We start from the raw sequence: 20,273 nt of genomic DNA, 5'->3' as shown, positions 1-20,273 counted from the left end.
CTCATGAATTACACAAGGTGGAAGGAATTTGGATCAAGCTTACGACCATGGAGGTTAGGTCTTCTTGTGTAAGTTGAGCTTGGCAAGGATTTTATATTATTAAACTCTGTGAAACGTGAACTCTTTCTTTAAAGAAAAGAAAAATAAGTGGATGACGAATTTTAAAACAACTTGATGAATAGGGTGAGGGATGCATACGTACAGAAGTGTGTTTAGATTGTAAAATGGTATTAGGGCAATGGAGATTAATTAAATAGGCCCACGTGGTTAGGGTTGAGCCCGTCCAATGAGAACACACAGGTTCGTAGAATTGCCAAATCTCTCGGTATGTATAATACGAGAGGAAGGAACTGAGTTTGCTTGTTCCTTGGCAGTAGTGGACATGGCGGCACTCAGAAGACTTATTAAGGGAGCCCCAAAACCATCTTTCCTTGTTCCTCCAACCTTTCTTCTTTCCCACAGAGGTATCGCCTCCAAGCTCTTCGTTGGAGGTACCCTTCTTACTTTTCATTTACTCTTCTCTATCCTTTTGTGTTATATGTTACCTTCAATTTTTCTTGTACAGAACCCTCAGCTTATCCTGTAAATACAAATGCTTGATCAATATTCAGTAATGATGTATATATTCCTTTGGAAACGTTTCCCTCCTGCTCCAGCTCATCTCAATTATAAACTGGAAATTGAATTGAAAATACACGATTTTAGCCGAAATAAGTTGAAACCCAAATGCTTACTCTGTTTATAGCATCTGATTGCATTAGTATCATTACCAGTCTTGACACTGAATAGATATTTGCTTAAACTTGTAACAGTCTTTGTAAATTCCTTTTTTAAACAGGTCTGTCCTTTTATACCACGGAGAATGGGTTATTAGATGCATTTTCTCAGTATGGTCAAGTTATGGAAGGTTAGTCTCGATGTTATTTATTGAACAATAGTCTGAGGATTCAAGGTCGGGTTTATGCTTAAACTTTGTTCTAACATGGTTACTTTTACCAGCCAAAATTATAACAGATAGGGTTTCAGATAAATCAAAAGGTTTTGGATTTGTTACTTATGCATCTGAAGATGAAGCTGAGAAAGCTATAGCTGAGATGAATGGTAAGGTACTGAAGTCCATTCCTTCATCTTCCTATATACTGAGATCTCAGTGGTTTTCAGAAATAACCTAGTGATTACTGACAGGATTTGAATGGACGTGTTATTTTTGTGGACTATGCTAAACCCAAACTTGCTATTGGAGGTGGAATGCCTATTGCAAGAGGACCTCCGGATCCAGTAGATAAATTACATTTCAAAGACACAGGCACTGAGAATTAGGTACAATCTTATGCTACATACAAAACATCTTAAATTCATTGCTACAATGATAATGGTGGCTTTTAATCATTTCAGATCTATCTAGTAGCCCCGAGGACTACACATCAATAGAAGCAAGAAGTCATAGAAGTTAAGGTTTTAAGGTCTAGAAACCTAGTAAAGAGCACAGACTAAGTTACGTAGGTTGATTTAGCTTTCTTATATTTGATATGATTGCTTGTTTTAGCAGCAGATACATAAAGCTCTTTGCAAGGACAGTTAAGGAAGATGGTCTTGTATCTTATAAATTATTCATGTTGATTTGCTTCTCTTTATCCAACAGACTACATTCCTTTTAACCAAGCTTAGTTTAATGTTATATTGCTGTACCTCCATTACTTCATCAGTGTGATATATGAACGCATATAATTTATAACTAGCATGTCAAGTTTATGGCTTTGTTTCATTTAACTTGGTGAAATCTTTTTCTTCATTGAGTGATTGGTTAAGGTGCTTTTTGTCATCATAATAATCTTGTGCAGCTATGAAGCTTAGGTAGCATGCAATTTAATTTGGGATCGCAGTAGGGAACTAAGCATTAGCTGTAGCCACGGTTTTTAAATCGGATGATGCCAATAGATGATGGCCTTATGCGAACACTTTTGGACCATCCTTGGTGTCAACAATCCCAGTTTTGGACATCCCAGTTTCGTTATTATGTACTTCAAGTGGATAATAACTAGTTAGGGGTCACAATTGGGCATACTCTTATCTGTTTTGGTTTGCAAAATCCCTTTTTTTTCAAACAAAATTTTATCATTTTGGTGGCTATCATTTTAAAATATGATTATAGACCTTGAACAAAATTTTGGCAACCTTTCTTTGGACCTATTTTTATTATACCCTTGTCATATCACTTGCTGTCGATCCATCAAATCTTATGATTAAAGGAAAAACTTGGCAAAGTTCAGCCTCAGAGTTCATCAAGAGAATAGCCTCACTAAAACATGTCTAATAAGGTAGGCAGGCTTGCTTGATATTCGAAAGAAATACAAGGAAGAGTTCCTCTCAGCACTCGTTAATCCATCACTTTTTTAATTTAATGAATTCTTCATTCTCTTAAGTTGACTCTAACAATAGTCGTGATTGACATTTATCATTCTACCACCTGTGCTTAATGAGTAGGATATTTAATGACTGGATTCATGCTAAGTCAACTTCTCTTTAAACACCAGGACAAGAGGGACCCATTAAGTACGAGACATAGGACCAAGATATATAGCCTATAACCTACTCAAACACCTTTACAAATCATAACTTTAGTAGCTTTCTGAACCACGTATAACCACGTATAGTGTGAACCACCATTATTTTAGTGGTTATTCGCACTACCTATAAGTGAATCACTACCATAATCATCCACAACATTTTGTAAAACTTAATTGTTATAAAAAATTGTTGTTTGTGGGAATTTACATATTTATTCTTAAGAATTTTTTTAAAAAAATTCAAAATTAAACATTGGACTATAATAAAATTAAGAGGTTCGATACATCATAATATTATTGATACATACAAAGTTCACTGAAAGTGAAGTTTCAAGGAAAACGGTGATTGAAATTTGCTTCCCTTTTGTGCCAAAGCATTAATCCACGATTTGTTTCCTTAAAGATATGCTTCAACATCCATTACTGAAAACCATGTATCTGGATTTGTTTCTTTAAAGATATGCTTCAACATCCATTATTAGAAATGATAAGAAGAGATTAGATCTCTCGATGTTGCTTGAAAATGTAAAGGAAATGTAAACCAATGATAGTGAATTCATTTTTTTAATACAAGTGAACATTTACATTACAATGTGAAAGGGGAAAGGGTTCTGTGTCGAACCCTGAATCTCATGAACTCGAAACCCATGTAAGTTTGTCACTGAACTAGTGGTTTGATTGATGTGATAATAAATTCTAAAGTTGTTTGAATAGCTGTAGCTTGATGGAAGAGCCAAATCTTGGAAATCAGTATTGAGGGCCAAAATAAAAAATTTTAAAATTTGAGGCTAAAGGTATAAATTTTGTTTAAATGGGTCTAAATTGAATTCTTGATAGTTGGGAGAGACTAAAACTGATGTTATCCCACTTGACTAACAGAGCCAAGGCCCCTATTTGCCCTCCTAGCTATGCTCTGGCTGAGGAGATCCTGTACAACCTTCAAAATCGAAACATTTACTCCCCATATAGGGTAATAGATGGTTTCAATATCATTTTTGTTTCTTGTTTTGGTATTTCCCAATTGGCAATTTACTTGGTTCTAAATTCCATTGATAGTAGGTGAGCATACAGAATTTCATTCCATGTGTCAGGTATACCAGGTAGGCACCAATGGCTGCAGTCCTGTGGAGCATCAGCAGGAGTCCCTGGCTCTCGGTGCCTCGACGGGTGACCATCTTTCCTGAACTCTGTCAGGTATGTAATGTTTAACAACCGGACCTTCCTGTTGCCATATGTCATTTGATTAATTACATCAGCAATGTATCGATTATTCCAAGGCTCTGCTTTAAGCTTTTTTTCGTTCTTTTCTGGTTCAATTTCTGCATCACACAAGCCACCATCATTCCATGCGCCATTCCTGCAATTTTCATAAATAAAACACTCATCAATCATTGCTGCAACAGAAGCTGTTGTTTTCCAAGAGAGAGACTGAACATACTGATTGCTCAATCAGTAGGGAAAGTAATCTCTCGGCATATCGAGTATATTCTATATATTTGTCCACCAAAGGCGGTCATTTAGAGCATTGTTTAGGTAGAGCATTCTGGTTTAGGAAAAAATTGATGGCCATGCAGTCCGATTTTGCCACTTGATTGTTGATACTTGTCGAGCGTAATAACATATGTTACATTTACAACCACAATAAACATATACACTTACGTATAATGAACTGGTGAATAGCTTTGAAGAAAAACATGGCTCCGTTCGGGGTTTAAATTCTTGGTTATCCATAGCTTCAACGTGTGCAGAGACCTTCGAAACCCCTCCATCACATCCATGGTCATGTTCACTTTCCCTCCTTCCTGAAAATAGCATCCCCTGAAAAGCGAGACATCTTCGTCATTATTCCTTTATGCCGTTTGAAATGGAAGCAAGGCATGGAGAGAATTAAAGAGATAGCATTAGCAATAACCCATACATCCTAACAGTTTTCTCCTTGTTCCACCAATGCCCTGTATTGAAGACTAGAACATGGGCCCCCGTCCATCGCTCGGAATACTTGTGCAACTTGTCGACACTGATGGTTACTTGGACTTGAGCTGCTGAATCTTTGGGTGGGCGATTGATGATAACAAGGAACGGTGCCCTGTAATGTTCAATGGTGAGGTTGTAATCTCCGAACTTCATGGAAAGAAACCCCTTGTGTTTGGTTATGGGGCTTCCATTTTCTTCGAAGATTGATGACTGGTTGGTAACCGCCTGTGCTAGCATGCATATCAGAGACTCCCACTGGTTTCTACCCATTGAATCACCTGCAAATACTATTCGTCCGTTTCGACTCCTTTCCAAAAAGGCGCTTGCATTGAATCTGAGGTGGTCCATTCGAAAGCAAAAAAAGGGGGAGCCGTATATCACTTTGGAGTTCATTATTTCACTGCGCAACTATGCAATTAAACTAGCAAGTGTAACATAAATCCAGCTTAAATAATCAACCTAAAGAATTTACCTAGGAAGATCACAGCCATGGGGTTGCCATCTCCACTTGAGAAACTCTACGTCTTCTCGTCCATTCCGACGACACTGAAAACCACGATCAAGAAACATGCAGCTCTCATTGTACAACTGAATCGGATAATTCTCGTCTCGAACCCATCTACCGTAGGAATAATCGCAGGGTCGTCTTTGTTGGTTTGATATAAGTTGATGAGCAGCAGGGAAGAAATAACCGAAACGGAAAAGAAGAGGCGAGTCTCCCAGGTTGAAAACAATGATAATGGAGATGAATATGATGAAGACAAAAGAGAGAATATAGCAACGTTCTCTTTTATTTATTACAGGGACGAAGGAAGCATTGTATCTTGTTTGGGTCGTGCGTTGATCCATAAGAAGAGGATCGAAGAAGATGATGCACAATCGAGTTTTACTTTTAGAGTGAATTTCTAGGAGATCTTTTCTGTTGCAAAAAACTTGGCCGACGCAGATACGTCGATCTTTGTTTTTCTCATTGGTTCTACTGCATGACTTTATTGGTTCATTTCCTAATCAAACGTTTTTAAGACATAAATATTCACGACATCTGAATTAACTCAATTTCGCCAAGTCAAAAGCTTTTTTATATATAAGAAACGAATAAGGTTTCACATTTACTTGCAAGTAACCTTATTCTTCTTTTCTAAATCAACCTATACATACTTTTGGGAACTTAGCTTATATATTCTTTTAATCTAATACTTAAAAACTAGTATTTGTATCCTTAAAATGAATCATGAAATATTTAATAAAAGTTATATATTGTTTTCTTAATTTCTCAATATATTTAGTGATTAATCCTTGATGTTTTGGTAAAATTTATTTTAAACAATTATTATTCTTGATATATTTATTTTAGTTTGTAAGATCAAAATTTCTATTTATTTACTCCTTAAAAAAAAACCTACAATGTGTGCATTGTTTAAAAAATTACTTATTTCCTAATGGGAAATCCTAAGAACTTAGTACCTTGCCAAGCTGTCACAATAGGTCTCTTTGTTTTTAACTGTTGAAAGCTTCGATTATAACCCAACACAACCATCCTGTCAAGTATAATTGAATAAAATAAAATAAAACCCAACAAATGTTGTTCTAATAGGGTCGGAAGCGTGTAAATTATTGTACTAAAAAATCACACAAAGTTCAATTCCCAGGGAAGAGAGGTGGATCACATGGATCTCTTAAATACCAAGTCTTTCCTTAGTCAGAATATCCCTTCTATAGTAATTTAATAGCACAATTAAATACTACTATTATACCCTCAAATATTGAAAGAAAAATAGGACAAGAAAGAACACAAGAGTTTTAACGAGGTTCGGTAAATTATACCTACGTCCTCGGGCACTAACACCAGATGATAACTTTACTATCTCCAAAATATTACAAACAAATAGAATTCCTTAAGAATTCTCAAATGGGAGAAGAGAGAAAACTAAGAGAGAAAGATTGGTTGGGATGGTTGAAATGAAAAATGAAAAGGCCTATTTATAGTTGAAGTTCAGGGACTAACTTGCAAATGGCCTAAAAAATTAGGGACCAAAATTGCAATTATCCCATTCAACTTTTCAACATTCGGTGCAACTTGCTCAACCTTTTTAACAAGTTGCTTCCTACCTTTGTTGACCTTTCAACAACAAATACATAAAAGATTAGGTTAAAATACGATCTTCTCGTCCCTGTATTTTTACTAAATTTGAAATATAATGTATATATTTTAGTTTGAAAGTTTTTGTCCCTTATTGATTAGTGTTAGGACTCATTTCAAATTATTTAAATTGTGGAATTAAATAAAAATGGTATGAGTTATTTCATTACAAAACCAGCGTTGAGGATTTTTTTCTTGAGTGTCAGTGTGTTTCGCCGTGTAGATTATCATGTTTGTCAACAATTTTTCATTTGAAAACCATGAAAATTTGTTATAGGCAACTTAGCACGTGAAATGTATCCTAAGTGATTATTTGAATTGCAAGGAGAAATAGATTTGGTTTTGGTGGATTTGAAGTATGCCTAAAACCTAAGAAATATATATCTAAGAACATTATCCTTCATTACCCCCGGCAAGATGAATCGGGGTGAAAAAAATGTTTAACTTGTTACATTAAATCTAAAATTGGCCTTACGACTCTGTCAAAATTTAGTAGCTTGATCACGAAAAGAAATGTACAACACTTAAAAGACATTTAGAGTGAATAAGGTCACGAAGCACATGATTAGTTGTGAGATATGTAGCATTAATGTTGTCGCACCAGGGAAAAGGGAGAGTGGATATAAACAGATTTATCTTTTGAAGCAAATTATAAATCCATATCAACTCAGAAGTAGTAGGAGTAATAACCAGTGCCCAATATTCAGCCTCAATAGAAGAACGTGACATTGAATGCTGCTCCTTGGCAGACCAAGACACAAGACTCTAGCCACGATAAATCCCACATCTACTCTTACATTTCTGATCATCAAAATTGCCCGCTAAATTCAAATCACAAAAACCATGGTGTGTGTGTACCGACCATTAAAGGAGAAGAATAAACCATGATAGGAGGTAGTCTTTAAGTAGCATAAAATACGATCCATAGCCGACCAACGATGCACAGTGAGCGAGTGACTAACTTTATTAACGGCATAGGAAATATTGGGATGTGTAAATGTCAGATATTTGTAGCCCGCCAACAACACTGCGGAAAAAGCTGTCATCATGAAACTTTTCACTATCAGCCACTATCAATTTATTGGCAGGAGAAGACGGAGTAGAGATATCACTGCAAGAACACATGCTAGACCAAAGCACAAGTTCTTTAATATATTTAGACTGATGGAGCATAAGACCATTTTATTTCCAAGTAGTCTCAAGGTTGAGAAAGTAATGAAGTTTGCCAAGGTTTCGCACGGAAGGTCGAGATTGCAAGTGAGTTATGAGAGAGTCGACAATAAGAGGTGTACGCATTAGCGATGTTGAAGGTATTGTAGGAGATTGAGTAAGACTGGTTGAAGAAGACCTTTCCAAAACAAGATCAATGTCATGGGAAGTCACTGTACCCAACTTGTCAATAGAAGATGAAGTAGGTGTGAGGGTGGTCGAAGCAGTAATAAGTGAACAAGTAAAGGAAGAAGTCGGTTAAGATGGTAATACAACAGGTGTTTCTGGTAGCGGCGGAGATGGTAGGTTTATAAGCAAAGGTGGAGGCAGTCACCATCATCACCTTGTGCCTCAAACGGGAAAACAAACTCATCAAATAAGACATGGCGAGAAACATAAAATTTATTGCAAGTAAGATCATAACATTTACATCCTTTATAAGTCCTATGACCCATAAAAACACATGCAGACGGAGCAAAAGATAGTATAAACAAACAAAAACACAAAGAGAGTGATAATCAAGCTTGGTAGTAAACAAAATCTCAAAGGGAGACCTATTCTGTAATTGGGATTTAGAGAGACGATTGATGATAAAGGCATTTCACCAAAAACGAGTAGGGGCATATGCATGATGTAACAAAGCTCGATCGGTTTCAGTAATATGGCAATGTTTGCACTCAGCACAACCAATTTGTTCAAGGGTATGTGGATAACAAACTTGGTGAGTTATTCCATTACATCTTATATATGAGGTTAACACTTGAAATTCACCATGAAACTTTTTATTGGGAAATCGAAAAAATTTTCAATTAACAAGTGAAATTTACGAAAACTTTAACACATCGGATTTAATTTTCAAAAAAGTATAATTATGTATTTGCTAAAATGTTAAAAAATCGCATTACAATGAAAACCATTGATAATAATAATGATAACATCCAATTTAATAATTTTAATTAACTATCTTAATTTCGTCTGGCTTTTCATCAAGATCCAATGGTTAATATGTTGCCAAAATTTCACGATTTAATAAATATAATACATACAATTATCATTAATCCAATGACCCATATTAATTTCATCTTCTTCAAGTAAATCTAATGTCTCAAATTCAATACATATGCCTAAGTGCATTTCGATCATTTTGCCAAAATATCCTCACTTGAAATATGATCATTTTGCCCCTAAGAATCTTTGATATTTACGTTTGAGTCTTTTCTCACTTTTGGTATAATTGTAACTTTAGTATTTTAACTTTTCCACTTTCTAATTTAACCTCTCAACTTTTGAATATCGATTATTTGATCCTTTACTTTTCATATCTTTACGATTCAATATCCTCAATTAATATCTCACAATATACCATGTATTTCAACTTTCTCCCATATCCAACAGTCTTTCACCCGATAAGTCTATTGTGCAGGTTCTAGACTTACAAATCTCTAATTCGATCATTGAAATTTCTTTTATACTGCAGTGGTGAATTTTGCTTACTGCATAAACTAAAATGTAACTGAACTATATCATGACAAGAAACAATACTCCTAACAATAGCAGTAGAAGCATGCCTACCAAATGGTAGAATTATTTATCTTGAAGAGGATGATAAGGAGGTCTTCGTTTTCAAATCCTTAACAACTACAAATTAAGGAAAAATTCAACAAAAACATTGTTTAGTTTTATGTACAAAATTTTAGTAATAGATGAAAATGTTTAATTATATTTTCATAATATTTGCATATTAAGCGTCAACATATTTTTAAAATTTTTAGCAAAAGAATATAAACAAATTAGAAAACCAAACAAATTATATGAATAATAATAATAAATTATAAAAATGGGAGATGTTGTAAATTATTTAGGTACATGATATGTTTTTTTTAATTGTAAATTTAAGTATCGTGAATGTGTCGGTGACACTAATTTTAATAGCAATCCATCATCATCCAATTTCAAATGAAGAAAATATTTTTTTAAGTGGCGCTGCCATACTTCAAGCAACATAAAAAATACGGATTTCCTTTAAATATTGAACAAATATCATAGGAATACAAAAAAGATATAATTTGAATTAGTGTCGCCAATGTGTTTAAATAATAAATTTCTTTGTATTCCTATTGTATTTATTCAGCATTTAAAAGAAATTTATATCTTTTTAATGTTGCCTGACAATGTGATAGCACCACTTAAAAAAAACTTTCACCTAAAATGATTTAGTGACATAAATTATTTTTGGAATTGATGCCGCCTAACACACTGCACCTAAATTTATTATAAAAATCATACCAACGTACCCATTTTTGTTATTAATTTTTTTATTATCTATGTAGGAAACCCACCAACAAAAAAAAATCGTTAATCACACACAGAAAAAAAACATTAGTTATTTGGTTTAATCTCGATTCATTATCACGTAAATGGCTAGCACCAACATAGTACTCCCATGTACCCTCAACACCAAACAGCTTACCTTCCCAAATCCAAGTTAGCACCTGAAAACCTTGAAAAGGGGTTAAAAAAAAAGAAAATCAAATAAATCAAAAGCCCTCAGGCCTCAGTACCGCCGAACCCTGTTAATAGCCTGCTTCCCCTAAATAGTTAGACCGTGGAAGAACAAAGATTTCATTAGCTTAATCAAATTGGTTATCTCTTATATCAACCTAAAATGAAGGTAAAAGTAGTGTGCAGGAAGCTGTATGACTACGTCCGATACGATCTCAAAGAAATAGCTTTCCCTTCTTCATTGCCTGATCCTCCCCACATCAAAAAGCGCCGCAAATTGACTTGGCACGAGCGCTTCTTGGTACTTTTCTTTTCCACTTTCTCTTCCGCAGTAAGAGTTCTGTTTGCTTATCGATTTCTGGGTTTTAATGATGAATGCTGTTAGATTCTGGGTTTCCCCCCTTCCTTTATATAATTGTATTTTTTGATGGTTTATGTGATGGAGAAGCTATATTATTACTGGATTGTCGTTTAGATATTCCTGCCAGTTTAAAGAGCATGGCTCTATCATTTCTCCATCATAGTAAAATAGTGAGCTTGGTTTGTAAATTAACCCCTTTTTTTTTTCTGCATCGTTGCTATTGCTGTAAGCAAAAACATTTTTGAATTCTGAAGCCTTTTTTTGGAAAAAAAGAAGAAGAAGAAGTGCATGGTTTTTACTTTAAATCAAGAACGTATATTTGGAAATACTTTACGTTTGAACTATTAGCAATTTCTTCTCAAATATGATGATTTTGCCACTTCCTTTTTATAATATATTTTTTGCTTTTGTTCCATTTGACAAATTTTAAAGAAGCATAATGAAAATTTGAAATCTCACAGATGCTATAGCTGGTGATCAGGGTGGAAATTAGATCATTGGGATATTGAAATGATCAAATGACTTTTATGTACTGTTCTGCTTACTTGATGGTTAACTTAACCACTTGAATGTCAAATGATGCTCAAGAACCTATTATTTGCCTATGTATTAGGGAATAAGAGGCATTTATTTTTAGTATATAAGTAATAAAAACCTGTCATCGTTCTTTAGGTCTTGAAGGAGGCCTCTAGGCTTTATGCTGCAAGCTGGGTAAGGGATATTGGTCCTGATCTTAGACCAAACGATTATAAGAAGGATGATGGTACTGAAGATAAATCCAATGGAGATAAGAGTAGGAGTACAGAGACAGAACCTTCGGCCTTGGAGGATATTGGTGAGGAACTTTACTTTGTGGTCTCTTCTCTTGAACTGTTCTGATGTATAAGTTGTCTGTAGTGAATCAAGAAGTGTATAGCATGACTTGCATAATATGCGGCATATTATATGTGCAATAAACTGTCTGGTTCGTGCTTGAGACATCTTATGGAGGTCAAGGAACAAAGTCCCATAATGCTTGAGTTCAGTTAGGTTTTCATTTCAACTTCCTTTTTTAGTAGAACTTGTCTGGAGGTAGCATGGAATTGATTCTTTGATTTCTTTTTCCCCTTGGTGCTTAGAGTCATCCGTGACTGCATTTTGTTTTATTATGTTGTTGGCACCTGTGTTCAAGTCTTATATTTTACACTTCCATTGGCATATTTTTGGTGAATCCCTTCTTCACCAGGCCAAGGTTCAGTTGTTAAGGAAAATATTAAATTACTGTTTATCTCCTAGCAGTCTTAGTTATCTGGGTTTCATTGTCTAGAGTCATTATCGTGACGATCATACTGTTATCTTGCTACCTAGGTGCCTTTTTTTCTTCATTTTGGTAAATAAAAGTGCTCACTCTGAAGAATGATAGCATGATGTGCCATCTGCAAACATTCTATTTTCTGAACATCTTAATATATATTTATTTAATTGATTTTTGAAAGAAAATCTTTAACTGATGATAATTTTCTACTTATTCTGTCATCATTTACCTTGTTGGTACTGCTTCTCTTTTTCAACTACAATTTTTGAGGCCAAATTTCTCTCCTCTCACTCTTTGCTCTCTTATTTTCCTGGTATTATAGTTTATCTTGTTGAATTTTACATTGTTTTGATGTTGTCTATGGAAATGATTTAATAGCGGTTGCTGCAAGAGGAGGGATGGAGACTTTGAGGCCTGCTTTACAGAGGTTATACATGACAAGGGCTTCTGCATATAGAGATGCTCTTAAGAGTTTCATAGAAGGATATCAAGAAGGTATCCAGCAGGTCATGGAGAAAAAGGAAGATTCTTCTAAAGCACAGCAAGAAGGAAATACTGATAAAAATTCAGCTTGATGGCTGATAAGTGCATAATCGGAGATGCATGTGAGTACTTCTTCAGCATGCCTATTGTAGATACAAGTTTAGAGATTTGGTGGAGCTGGGTTAGCATGAAATCACAAGAATGATACATGTCCTGAGAATTTTCCTGTATTGAGAAAGTGACCTTTAGAAACTACAAATATAATGGGAATCTCCATTGACAATGGTGATGCTCTTTCCTTCTTGTCATTTCATGTTTTTGTTGTAGTTTAGTATTCAACGTGCTTGAGCTTGGAGAAATGTAAAAGAACCTTAATGCTTAATGGAGGCAGTTTGCATATAATACCCGATTAGCACTTTTACATTAAAAACCAATCTTGAATATGCTGCTCTTACACTAAAGAAACCAAAAACATGATTGACTGTGAAAGAAAAGGTTGTTGTAGTCTTAAGTCGTATTAATTGAAGTAAAATTTGATTGCTGCTTTTGCTCTTTTTTTCTTTTTCATTCTGCTTTTTCCCTTCTGGTTTTAGCATTTATTCAAAATAGCTAAAGCATTAAAGAAAGGAAGCCTAAGAAAATGCATCATTTGGCGTACATCCCTGAGAAAAGGTTTGTATATTACTATAGTGAAAAGCAGCATGTAGCAAAAAAAAAAAAAAAAAACTTGTCTTTTTGTTGGAATGTGGGTGATTTAGGTTTTGCTTCTCCAAAGTGAGGATCTTTTCTGGCCTCTCGAGGATTCTTAGGAATCTATTTTGGGCTGAAATTTTCTGTGTACAATCAGTTTAAGATTTAAACAGGTACTTGAACTCTTCTTTTAGTTTTTTTCTGGAAAGTCTTGCTTGTGGAAAACAATATTTGTCAAATTTGCAATAGCAAATTTTTGAAGTACACTGCATAGAGTACAGATTGGAGAGAGGTTGAAAATGACTTGCACAATATAAACGGCTGAATGGAAGTGGGGCTCCAGAATTAGAGTTTGGTGCAGAGTTGAAATTCCAGTTAAGCTTGCACTAACAATAGGATGTAACATTATCGTGAGGTACCAGTTGTTCTTAGTACCTTGTGCGAGAAATCTGGTACTCTGTCAAGTGATACTGTTGGTTGGGCTATTGTACACCAATTATCACCTAGTGATTTGTTTTGCTTTTAAACCTTCCAGCCACATGATTTTTTTATTTTAAGTCTTCAGCTGCAAGCTTTCATGAGATTCTCCTAGAAAGTTATCTGTTTCCTCGGGGATTTAGGGATGGCATTTTATTGGCTTCAAGTTTAAGTTTGCTTTGCAGATCGTGGACATTTGGTGCTAGACAAATCCTTTTTTTTAAAGGTATCCTTTTGATGGTTCTAATAACTCCAAAGACATGTAATTTCCAACTTAGATTTGTTTTTCCTTTGAAGTTTTTAAAATTTCAAGCTTGCAATTATTACAAAATCTAGTCGTCTCTTGATATCTTGATGCTGGTCAATGTTGCTTTCAACACTATTTGATTTGGTTTTGTTCCTCAGGGGCTTTAAGTATGAAAAAATTAACTCGTTTTTCTGTTGCAGATATTGAGAGAGTTGAAAAGGTTGACTTAGCTCCAAAAGCAAAAGTTATGATAAGAGGAAAAACTAAGTGGGACAAAGATTCTCATGTTCTTACTATATTTATACAGTACTTAGTCATGCATGATTGAATTTTTTTTCTTGCTGGACCTCTTGATTAGCCACCACCCCTTGGCCAGTGATAACAAATACCTGGTGATCCTCCCACTTGCAGAGCCACTAAAACTTTGGAGGCCATTTCCAGTGGAGATCGATGGGTAACTCTATTGTCCAAATCCTTATGGGCCCTGATGATTAATTGACACTTGATCTGATTAGTCACTATCTAGTCACCAAATCCACCTGCCTCTATTGGCATCTCTTAGTTAACCTGGAATGTCTTTCAAACATGTGCATTCTAGCTACATTCCTGTAGCCATTAGTCCATACCCAATGATGTGTGGTCCAAGCTTCATTTTAGCACTTCGGTCATGAAAATCTTTGTTCAACTCCTGCTGTGGATGCTTAATCTAAGCCATTCATTCAAGGGTCACATATCGATTTTTATCACTGGGATGCCCCCATGTCCAACTCAGTTGACTATTAGTGGTTTCACTAAACTGTTGGGGCTTAATGTTTTTACTCAATTTAAAACTAAAATTTTCTATCAGCTTGCTTTGAGCTGCCTGTACGATGGCTTGATTAAGAACATCCGTTAAATGTTTGATTCAATGGGTAAGTATATGAGCTGCCTAAAGCATAGGTGCTTGGGCTTGTGAAGTTTACTGGATAGCTAAAAAACTTTTCTTAATAACCTTATATCTGATCCAGCTGGTGGATCCAGGTTCTCAAAAATGATCAGTGGCTGAAAATTTTAATGTTTGACGAACGGTAGAAAAGAAACTTAGTAATCTGATCGCATGGAGTTCAAGGTCCATAAAGTGCGATCCCTGTCGGACAGGGTATTTGATTGCATGCTATTGGCTAGAGTTATGAGAATGTAGCTTATTAATTCATGGTGTTCTTTTTCATGAGAAGCAGGGTATGCCTGTTTGAGATGAAGCAGTTACAGAGTCTGACGCTTTTGGATTTTTTGTCTTCTTTTCCTTGTTTCCCTCTCTTGTTTCCTGTGTTTCTCGGATTTTTCATTTTTCTTGAACTGACGTGTCCAACACTCATGTCCAACATATGGATATGGGATATGAACTCCGGGATCCTCCAAATACATTGAAAAAGACGAGATATACCCATATTCAACATTCATACCCGAGTCCGAGTAACAAAGCTTGTTTTTGGTTTTTTTCCCTGTCTGTTTTTGTTTGGGGTTAATCCATTATTTAGGGTTTAAACTTGGCAAGTGTACCTATATTGGGACTTAAATTTTTTTGTCCAAATTAATTCTTAAACTTGACAATAGTTCCTACATTAAAGTCTGAATTCTTTTTGTCAATTTATTCGTTGGACTTGACAATTATTCTCACATTGAGATTTAAACTTTTTTTTATCCAAGTTAGTCATTGATATTTCCTCGAAAAAAGTTGGACAAGAAAATTCAAGTTCCAATGTAGGAGCAATTACTTAATTCAGGCTCTAATGTGAAAATAATTGTCAAGATCAAAATTAAATTTGACAAAAATAAAAAAGTTCAGGCCCAAAAAAATGGATTAACCCTTTTGTTTGCTGGCCTTCCATGGCCCTTTCTCGGCTGTAGTGGCCTTTTCTCCCTCGGCTGTTTGTGGCACCGATTTGTTAGAACACTTGCCAAGTAACAGGAACGATATGGTAATTGGCAAGCCTCAATTTGTGTATATGTATTATGTTTATAGTATTTTCTTACGTCATGATATTATATATTTTCATATATTGATAATTTTTGTAATATAAATTCCAGCATAGTTTGTATATTACTATTACATTCATGTTATTATTTCAAATCTTCAGGCAGGTTTATTGCAGTACATTGAAATAGTCTGTGACTTGTGAAGTTGAAATTTCGTTAATAGTAAACCTCTTCCCATAGGGAAATTCAAAGTTCCCTGCAACTTGTTCAAATCTTTGCATTATCTAGTCAGGCACCACTTTGTTTATCTTATATTTATGTTGGTTTTCTTTTTGGTTAGAATTAAGTTATCGGGGATTTCCTTATGAATAATAGAATCAGCAATCACCATCCTCGGGAATTCAGGATGACTTCATCCTTTGTGGGATGAAACATGCCATTGTATTTCTAAAGAGCTTTTCAGATTCTGATTTCTGCAAATTACATAGTAGAGAGCATAAAACTTGCTTGGGCTTGGCTCCCCTCCCCTCCCCTGGGGACTTTCTTACATAATTAGATACACTACAGAAAAAAGTCATAAAGAGGGAGAGAGGCTGGTAGCCCATCTATTTAAGAACCACCACCCACCACCATCACCATACCCTTCCATTATTATGATTATCAATATCTCTCTCTCCCATTGAAAAATCAACAGTCCCTCAAATACCCAGTTTTCCCCTTGTGGCAATTTTCTTACATCACCACCTTTGCCTGACCATCTCCCATCTCCTCTATGTTGTGCCTTGGAAAGCTGCCTAATTCAATGGATTTTTTTTCTACTTTAAGAAAAATATAAAGTTACTACTAGAAGCGCTAATAAGAAGAAGAAGAAGAAGAAGAAGAAGAATTTGTTTGACCTTTCCGGGGAGGTTGAATTAAAAATAAAATCCAGGATGTCACATCTTCAGATCTTATTCTTGATGATTTCTCATCTGGTTCATATCTCGGGAGAAGGTAATATCCTGTTACAATCAAACCACCAAAATCTAATAATTATAATCACACCAAACATGTTCTCTTTTTATGCCCAAATTAAGAAATCATATATAGGAGATTTCATTGTAATCACACCAATGCTTTAATGGACCAGTTGTATTTTTCTTTTGCAAAAGTCACTGTTCTTTAGAATATGTGCCTAACTATTATGACCAGCCTTACTGACCAATTTTAGGGATGACCACAAAATCCACTCAGTTTATCCAAAATCGATTCTTTTCTTAATTTGCAAGATCTGACCTTAATGATCAAAACATAATTTCTCGATTATCAAGTGGTGAAGGTTTAAAATCGAATCAATGGCATTTCGGCCAATCAATTATTTGGAGGGCGTCACCATCCATTCCAACCAAAACACAGTTTGACTTGGAATTTAACTAACAATCTGCCTTATGTGGACTCTATTCACTTCCAATTCCATCATTGCTACTTGGAATTTTAAAACTTGTACATATTATTCTACTTTTTTTTCTATTTTTTGAATTAAATTCTATGGTTAATATCTAACCAAATTTTGCTACTAACTGTATTATTCAATTTCTTGCTTTCCAAACTAAAATAGTATAAACCGACCAAACTATTCGGCCACATCTTTATCTTTAGCTTGCTACTTAAAATATTGTTTTTTTATATGTATTTAATTTTTAATTAAAGTAGCAGATTAAATATATTTTTCCCCCTAAAATAACAACTTCAAATATTTAATTGATATTTTCATATATCTGTGGATACTGGTCCCTAAAATAAATTTGTAGAATTAAAGGAAACCATGGTACAACGTAATCATACTGTAAATGCAGTTAGGCCACGTGCCAAGTGGTAAGCACAACTTACTAATTAAATGGCAATCGCAGCCTAATTGCAGTATATTTATTCCTTAATTAATTAACTTTATAAGTTTATGATGATAATGAGGATGCATGGCTTACCATGTAGTTTGAAGTGTATGACTGAGAGTTATAAAACTGGTGGGTGGTTGGGCCCTGCTGGCTTGACACCGACACCGACGAGCTATTTTCAGGCGTGGATGGCTCCGACCCATCGAGCTGGCACTCTAGGTTCACCCCAAACAGCCGCACCAGCCTTCTTGGGTTCCCGGCTGCTATACCTTCATTTTCAACAATACTTCCTAGAAATGCAAAAATATATAAAAATGCTATTCACACAATTATTTCCTCCTAATTTTGTTGCTAAATTTCAGATTTTCTCTCTCTCTCTATGTGTGTGTGTACCTGCATGAAGGCAGCCAGGGCGGTATGGCAGATTAGCAGCATAGCCTTGAATGTGCCCAAGATAAGGATGTCCATGATAAAGTCCCCTAGTATCGCCACCGCCTCCACAGGATGTACTATTTCCCATGAGGGTGTTGCCGGCATCAGCTGGTGCTGACGGTGCACCGCGCCTCCTGCACCCTATAAAGAACCTATCACCATCTGAACGGTGTCGCAGGAATAAAATAATGTCACCAGCATCAAGTTGCTTCTCTTTGACGTATTTGCTCCACCCTTTTGTCAACACGTAGCTTTGGCTGCTGTTCCAATACGAGTAACGGAAACGCCAAAACTTGCCGGACTCGTCTTCGAAACTGAGCAACAAGCCTTTGTCGACGGAGTCAGCGGCGAGCGGGAAGTATTTCTCGGCGTGTTGTTTGGGAATAACAAGCCTGTTGAGCTTGCCAACATCACTGGGGGTTAAGGGTTTTTCAAACATGGGTTCCATTCCATGGTCTGGATGGATTTGGTTAGGGTTTATCTCAGACTCAGAGTGGTCTTCATGTTGGTTGAAATTGAAGCTGAGGGAAGGGTGGTTTGAAGAGAAGAACATGGATGGTTGGAGGAGGAGTTTTAGCGGAGAAGGAGGTGCAAGGAGGAGTTTTCAAGAGGGAATTGAATGAAAGGCTGCTAATGAAAGAACATAGTCTGATTATCTTTTCTTCTTGTTTGAGTTGGTGGTGGTTTTGGGAGAGGAAAGAAAGGGGATGGAGGAGTGGGCAGAAAGAGTCGTAATGAGTATGGGGTTTGATGTGGAAACTATTTGATGCAGCTAAAAAGACAAGACATTCAGAGATATAACAAACATTGAGATTTTTTTTCTTTAAGAAAAAAGGGACTTCTTTTTTGAGGTAAGGGGAAATTGTAACTTCAGAAGTACATGACTACCTTTTAAGGTTTTGCGTGAGGAATTTTCAATCATTAATTCATTATTTATGCGTAACTTGACATTTTCTTTCAAGTTTTTTTGTAACTTGACATTTTCTTTCAAGTTTTTTTTTCAACTCTTACTACTTGCCATTAATTACTAGTTCAGGTCTTGAATGATATGTTATTTTTTGGATATGGAAAAAGAGATCAACCAAACAAATAGGGCGTGTCAGTCAGATTTTACTTCACTTTTATTCATCATTCCATATAAGCAATGAAGTAATCTCACTCTAGAATATGCTATTTAGATTCAGAATTAAAATAATTTATTGAATGGAAAATAAAAATCGTTTATTTGGAGCAGTTTTCTGAAACACACATATGTCCGAGCCTATGACAGGGACATACACACTTTATATACTGATAAGAATTGCTGAATTAGACAGAACATGTATGGGGATGAAATCTTTAGAAAACAAAAAGAGAGATTCTAATTACAGGCTGAATAATAATAATAAAATTTGTGGGATCATGTTATTAGGGTGGCAAGCAAATCAGAAGGGCAGGGGCAGTGGTGACGCAATATGGGCGGCATCCTACGGCAGCAGGTGGAGGAGTAGAGGTTTGGTAAATCAGGAGAGGATGTTTGATGTTTTTGCGTTGCCTGTAATATATATATATATAAGAAAGGGGATATTGTATCATTTCAAACAGTGCAAAATCTCATACTTCATTGTAAAGTGTAAACCTGACAGAGAAGGCCATGCTTGTTAGGTTTATATTCAGTCACTGAATATTTTAGTAAAAGTCAGTGAAAGCAAGTTTTGTTTTTGTTTTAAAACATAAAATAAAATAAAGTACTGAAAAGGATTAAGGACAATCTCTCAGTCTCAGTCGTGTTTCCATTCCTCTACTCCCGTTTCCTTTTCCTCCCATCATGGGTTTCTTTCACTCTTTAATTCATTCTGTTGGCTGTGATAAAACAATTGCCCTTCCTTCCTAAAACTTTAAATTGAGGAGAAGTATAATATTTAAGATTCAGCATTGACTGTCTTTTTTTGTGAGCTTGAGACAAAACCCACCTCAAATTTCCAGGTAGATTCAGACACCCTTTTCCATCCCCAAAAAGGACTGGACTGGTTGTTATAACTTAAATACATGTTGTTTTGTTATGCTATGCTATGCTCTCATCCTAAT

At 35.5% G+C, this 20,273-nt stretch overlaps 4 protein-coding genes and 1 long non-coding RNA gene across 6 annotated transcripts; 3 read left to right on the top strand and 2 right to left on the bottom strand.

Annotated features, from left to right (window-relative positions):
• Positions 1-192: 192 nt before the first annotated feature.
• On the top strand, positions 193-1,765 carry LOC107929711 (small RNA-binding protein 11, chloroplastic). 2 transcript variants are annotated; one of them, XM_016861220.2, is made up of 5 exons: positions 193-491; positions 839-907; positions 1,000-1,106; positions 1,186-1,320; positions 1,396-1,765. In XM_016861220.2, exons 1-4 carry the CDS (start codon positions 287-289, stop codon positions 1,318-1,320), a joined length of 516 nt encoding a protein of 171 aa, XP_016716709.1. In that variant the 5' UTR covers positions 193-286; the 3' UTR covers positions 1,396-1,765. The 2 variants fall into 2 exon arrangements, with proteins under 2 accessions (XP_016716709.1, XP_040956729.1); XM_041100795.1 differs by lacking the exon at positions 1,396-1,765 and having other exon boundaries at positions 1,000-1,101; positions 1,186-1,326.
• Positions 1,766-3,184: 1,419 nt separating this feature from the next.
• Positions 3,185-5,578, bottom strand: LOC107929759 (protein trichome birefringence-like 8). The gene is made up of 4 exons (XM_016861266.2): positions 5,014-5,578; positions 4,486-4,875; positions 4,227-4,385; positions 3,185-3,924 (listed from the first exon to the last, which is right to left on the bottom strand). The coding sequence occupies exons 1-4, from the start codon at positions 5,388-5,390 to the stop codon at positions 3,597-3,599; spliced, it is 1,254 nt and encodes a 417-aa protein (XP_016716755.1). The 5' UTR covers positions 5,391-5,578; the 3' UTR covers positions 3,185-3,596.
• Positions 5,579-10,195: 4,617 nt separating this feature from the next.
• Positions 10,196-12,932, top strand: LOC107929707 (uncharacterized). Its single transcript, XM_016861217.2, has 3 exons — positions 10,196-10,693; positions 11,426-11,588; positions 12,426-12,932. Exons 1-3 carry the CDS (start codon positions 10,556-10,558, stop codon positions 12,620-12,622), a joined length of 498 nt encoding a protein of 165 aa, XP_016716706.1. The 5' UTR covers positions 10,196-10,555; the 3' UTR covers positions 12,623-12,932.
• Positions 12,933-16,300: 3,368 nt separating this feature from the next.
• Positions 16,301-19,037, bottom strand: LOC107929716 (B3 domain-containing protein At2g36080). The gene is made up of 3 exons (XM_016861226.2): positions 18,168-19,037; positions 17,865-18,064; positions 16,301-16,901 (listed from the first exon to the last, which is right to left on the bottom strand). Exons 1-3 carry the CDS (start codon positions 18,757-18,759, stop codon positions 16,851-16,853), a joined length of 843 nt encoding a protein of 280 aa, XP_016716715.1. The 5' UTR covers positions 18,760-19,037; the 3' UTR covers positions 16,301-16,850.
• On the top strand, positions 18,924-19,963 carry LOC121220916 (uncharacterized). Its single transcript, XR_005918186.1, has 2 exons — positions 18,924-19,057; positions 19,618-19,963. It is a non-coding gene; the product is annotated as an uncharacterized lncRNA (long non-coding RNA).
• The last annotated feature ends 310 nt before the right edge of the window (positions 19,964-20,273 follow it).

The sequence above is a fragment of the Gossypium hirsutum genome, chromosome D09, assembly GCF_007990345.1.
Source record: "Gossypium hirsutum isolate 1008001.06 chromosome D09, Gossypium_hirsutum_v2.1, whole genome shotgun sequence".
NCBI classification, from domain to species: domain Eukaryota; kingdom Viridiplantae; phylum Streptophyta; class Magnoliopsida; order Malvales; family Malvaceae; genus Gossypium; species Gossypium hirsutum.
This window is presented reverse-complemented; position numbering and strand designations above follow the sequence as displayed.

Bases quoted from the DNA above. Each gene is read 5' to 3' on its own strand.
- LOC107929711 (XM_016861220.2), top strand. From the start codon at position 287: ATGAGAACACACAGGTTCGTAGAATTGCCAAATCTCTCGGTATGTATA. The intron at 492-838 runs GTACCCTTCTTA...TTTTTTAAACAG, and splicing joins CTCCAAGCTCTTCGTTGGAG to GTCTGTCCTTTTATACCACG. The intron at 908-999 runs GTTAGTCTCGAT...TACTTTTACCAG, and splicing joins GTATGGTCAAGTTATGGAAG to CCAAAATTATAACAGATAGG.
- LOC107929759 (XM_016861266.2), bottom strand. From the start codon at position 5,390: ATGGATCAACGCACGACCCAAACAAGATACAATGCTTCCTTCGTCCCT. The intron at 4,876-5,013 runs GTAAATTCTTTA...GGACCACCTCAG, and splicing joins CATGGCTGTGATCTTCCTAG to ATTCAATGCAAGCGCCTTTT. The intron at 4,386-4,485 runs GTATGGGTTATT...CTCGCTTTTCAG, and splicing joins AAGGAGAAAACTGTTAGGAT to GGGATGCTATTTTCAGGAAG.
- LOC107929707 (XM_016861217.2), top strand. From the start codon at position 10,556: ATGAAGGTAAAAGTAGTGTGCAGGAAGCTGTATGACTACGTCCGATAC. The intron at 10,694-11,425 runs GTACTTTTCTTT...ATCGTTCTTTAG, and splicing joins CTTGGCACGAGCGCTTCTTG to GTCTTGAAGGAGGCCTCTAG. The intron at 11,589-12,425 runs GTGAGGAACTTT...ATGATTTAATAG, and splicing joins TTCGGCCTTGGAGGATATTG to CGGTTGCTGCAAGAGGAGGG.
- LOC107929716 (XM_016861226.2), bottom strand. From the start codon at position 18,759: ATGTTCTTCTCTTCAAACCACCCTTCCCTCAGCTTCAATTTCAACCAA. The intron at 18,065-18,167 runs GTACACACACAC...TTGCATTTCTAG, and splicing joins CCCTGGCTGCCTTCATGCAG to GAAGTATTGTTGAAAATGAA. The intron at 16,902-17,864 runs GTAAGCCATGCA...TGATTGTAACAG, and splicing joins CATACACTTCAAACTACATG to GATATTACCTTCTCCCGAGA.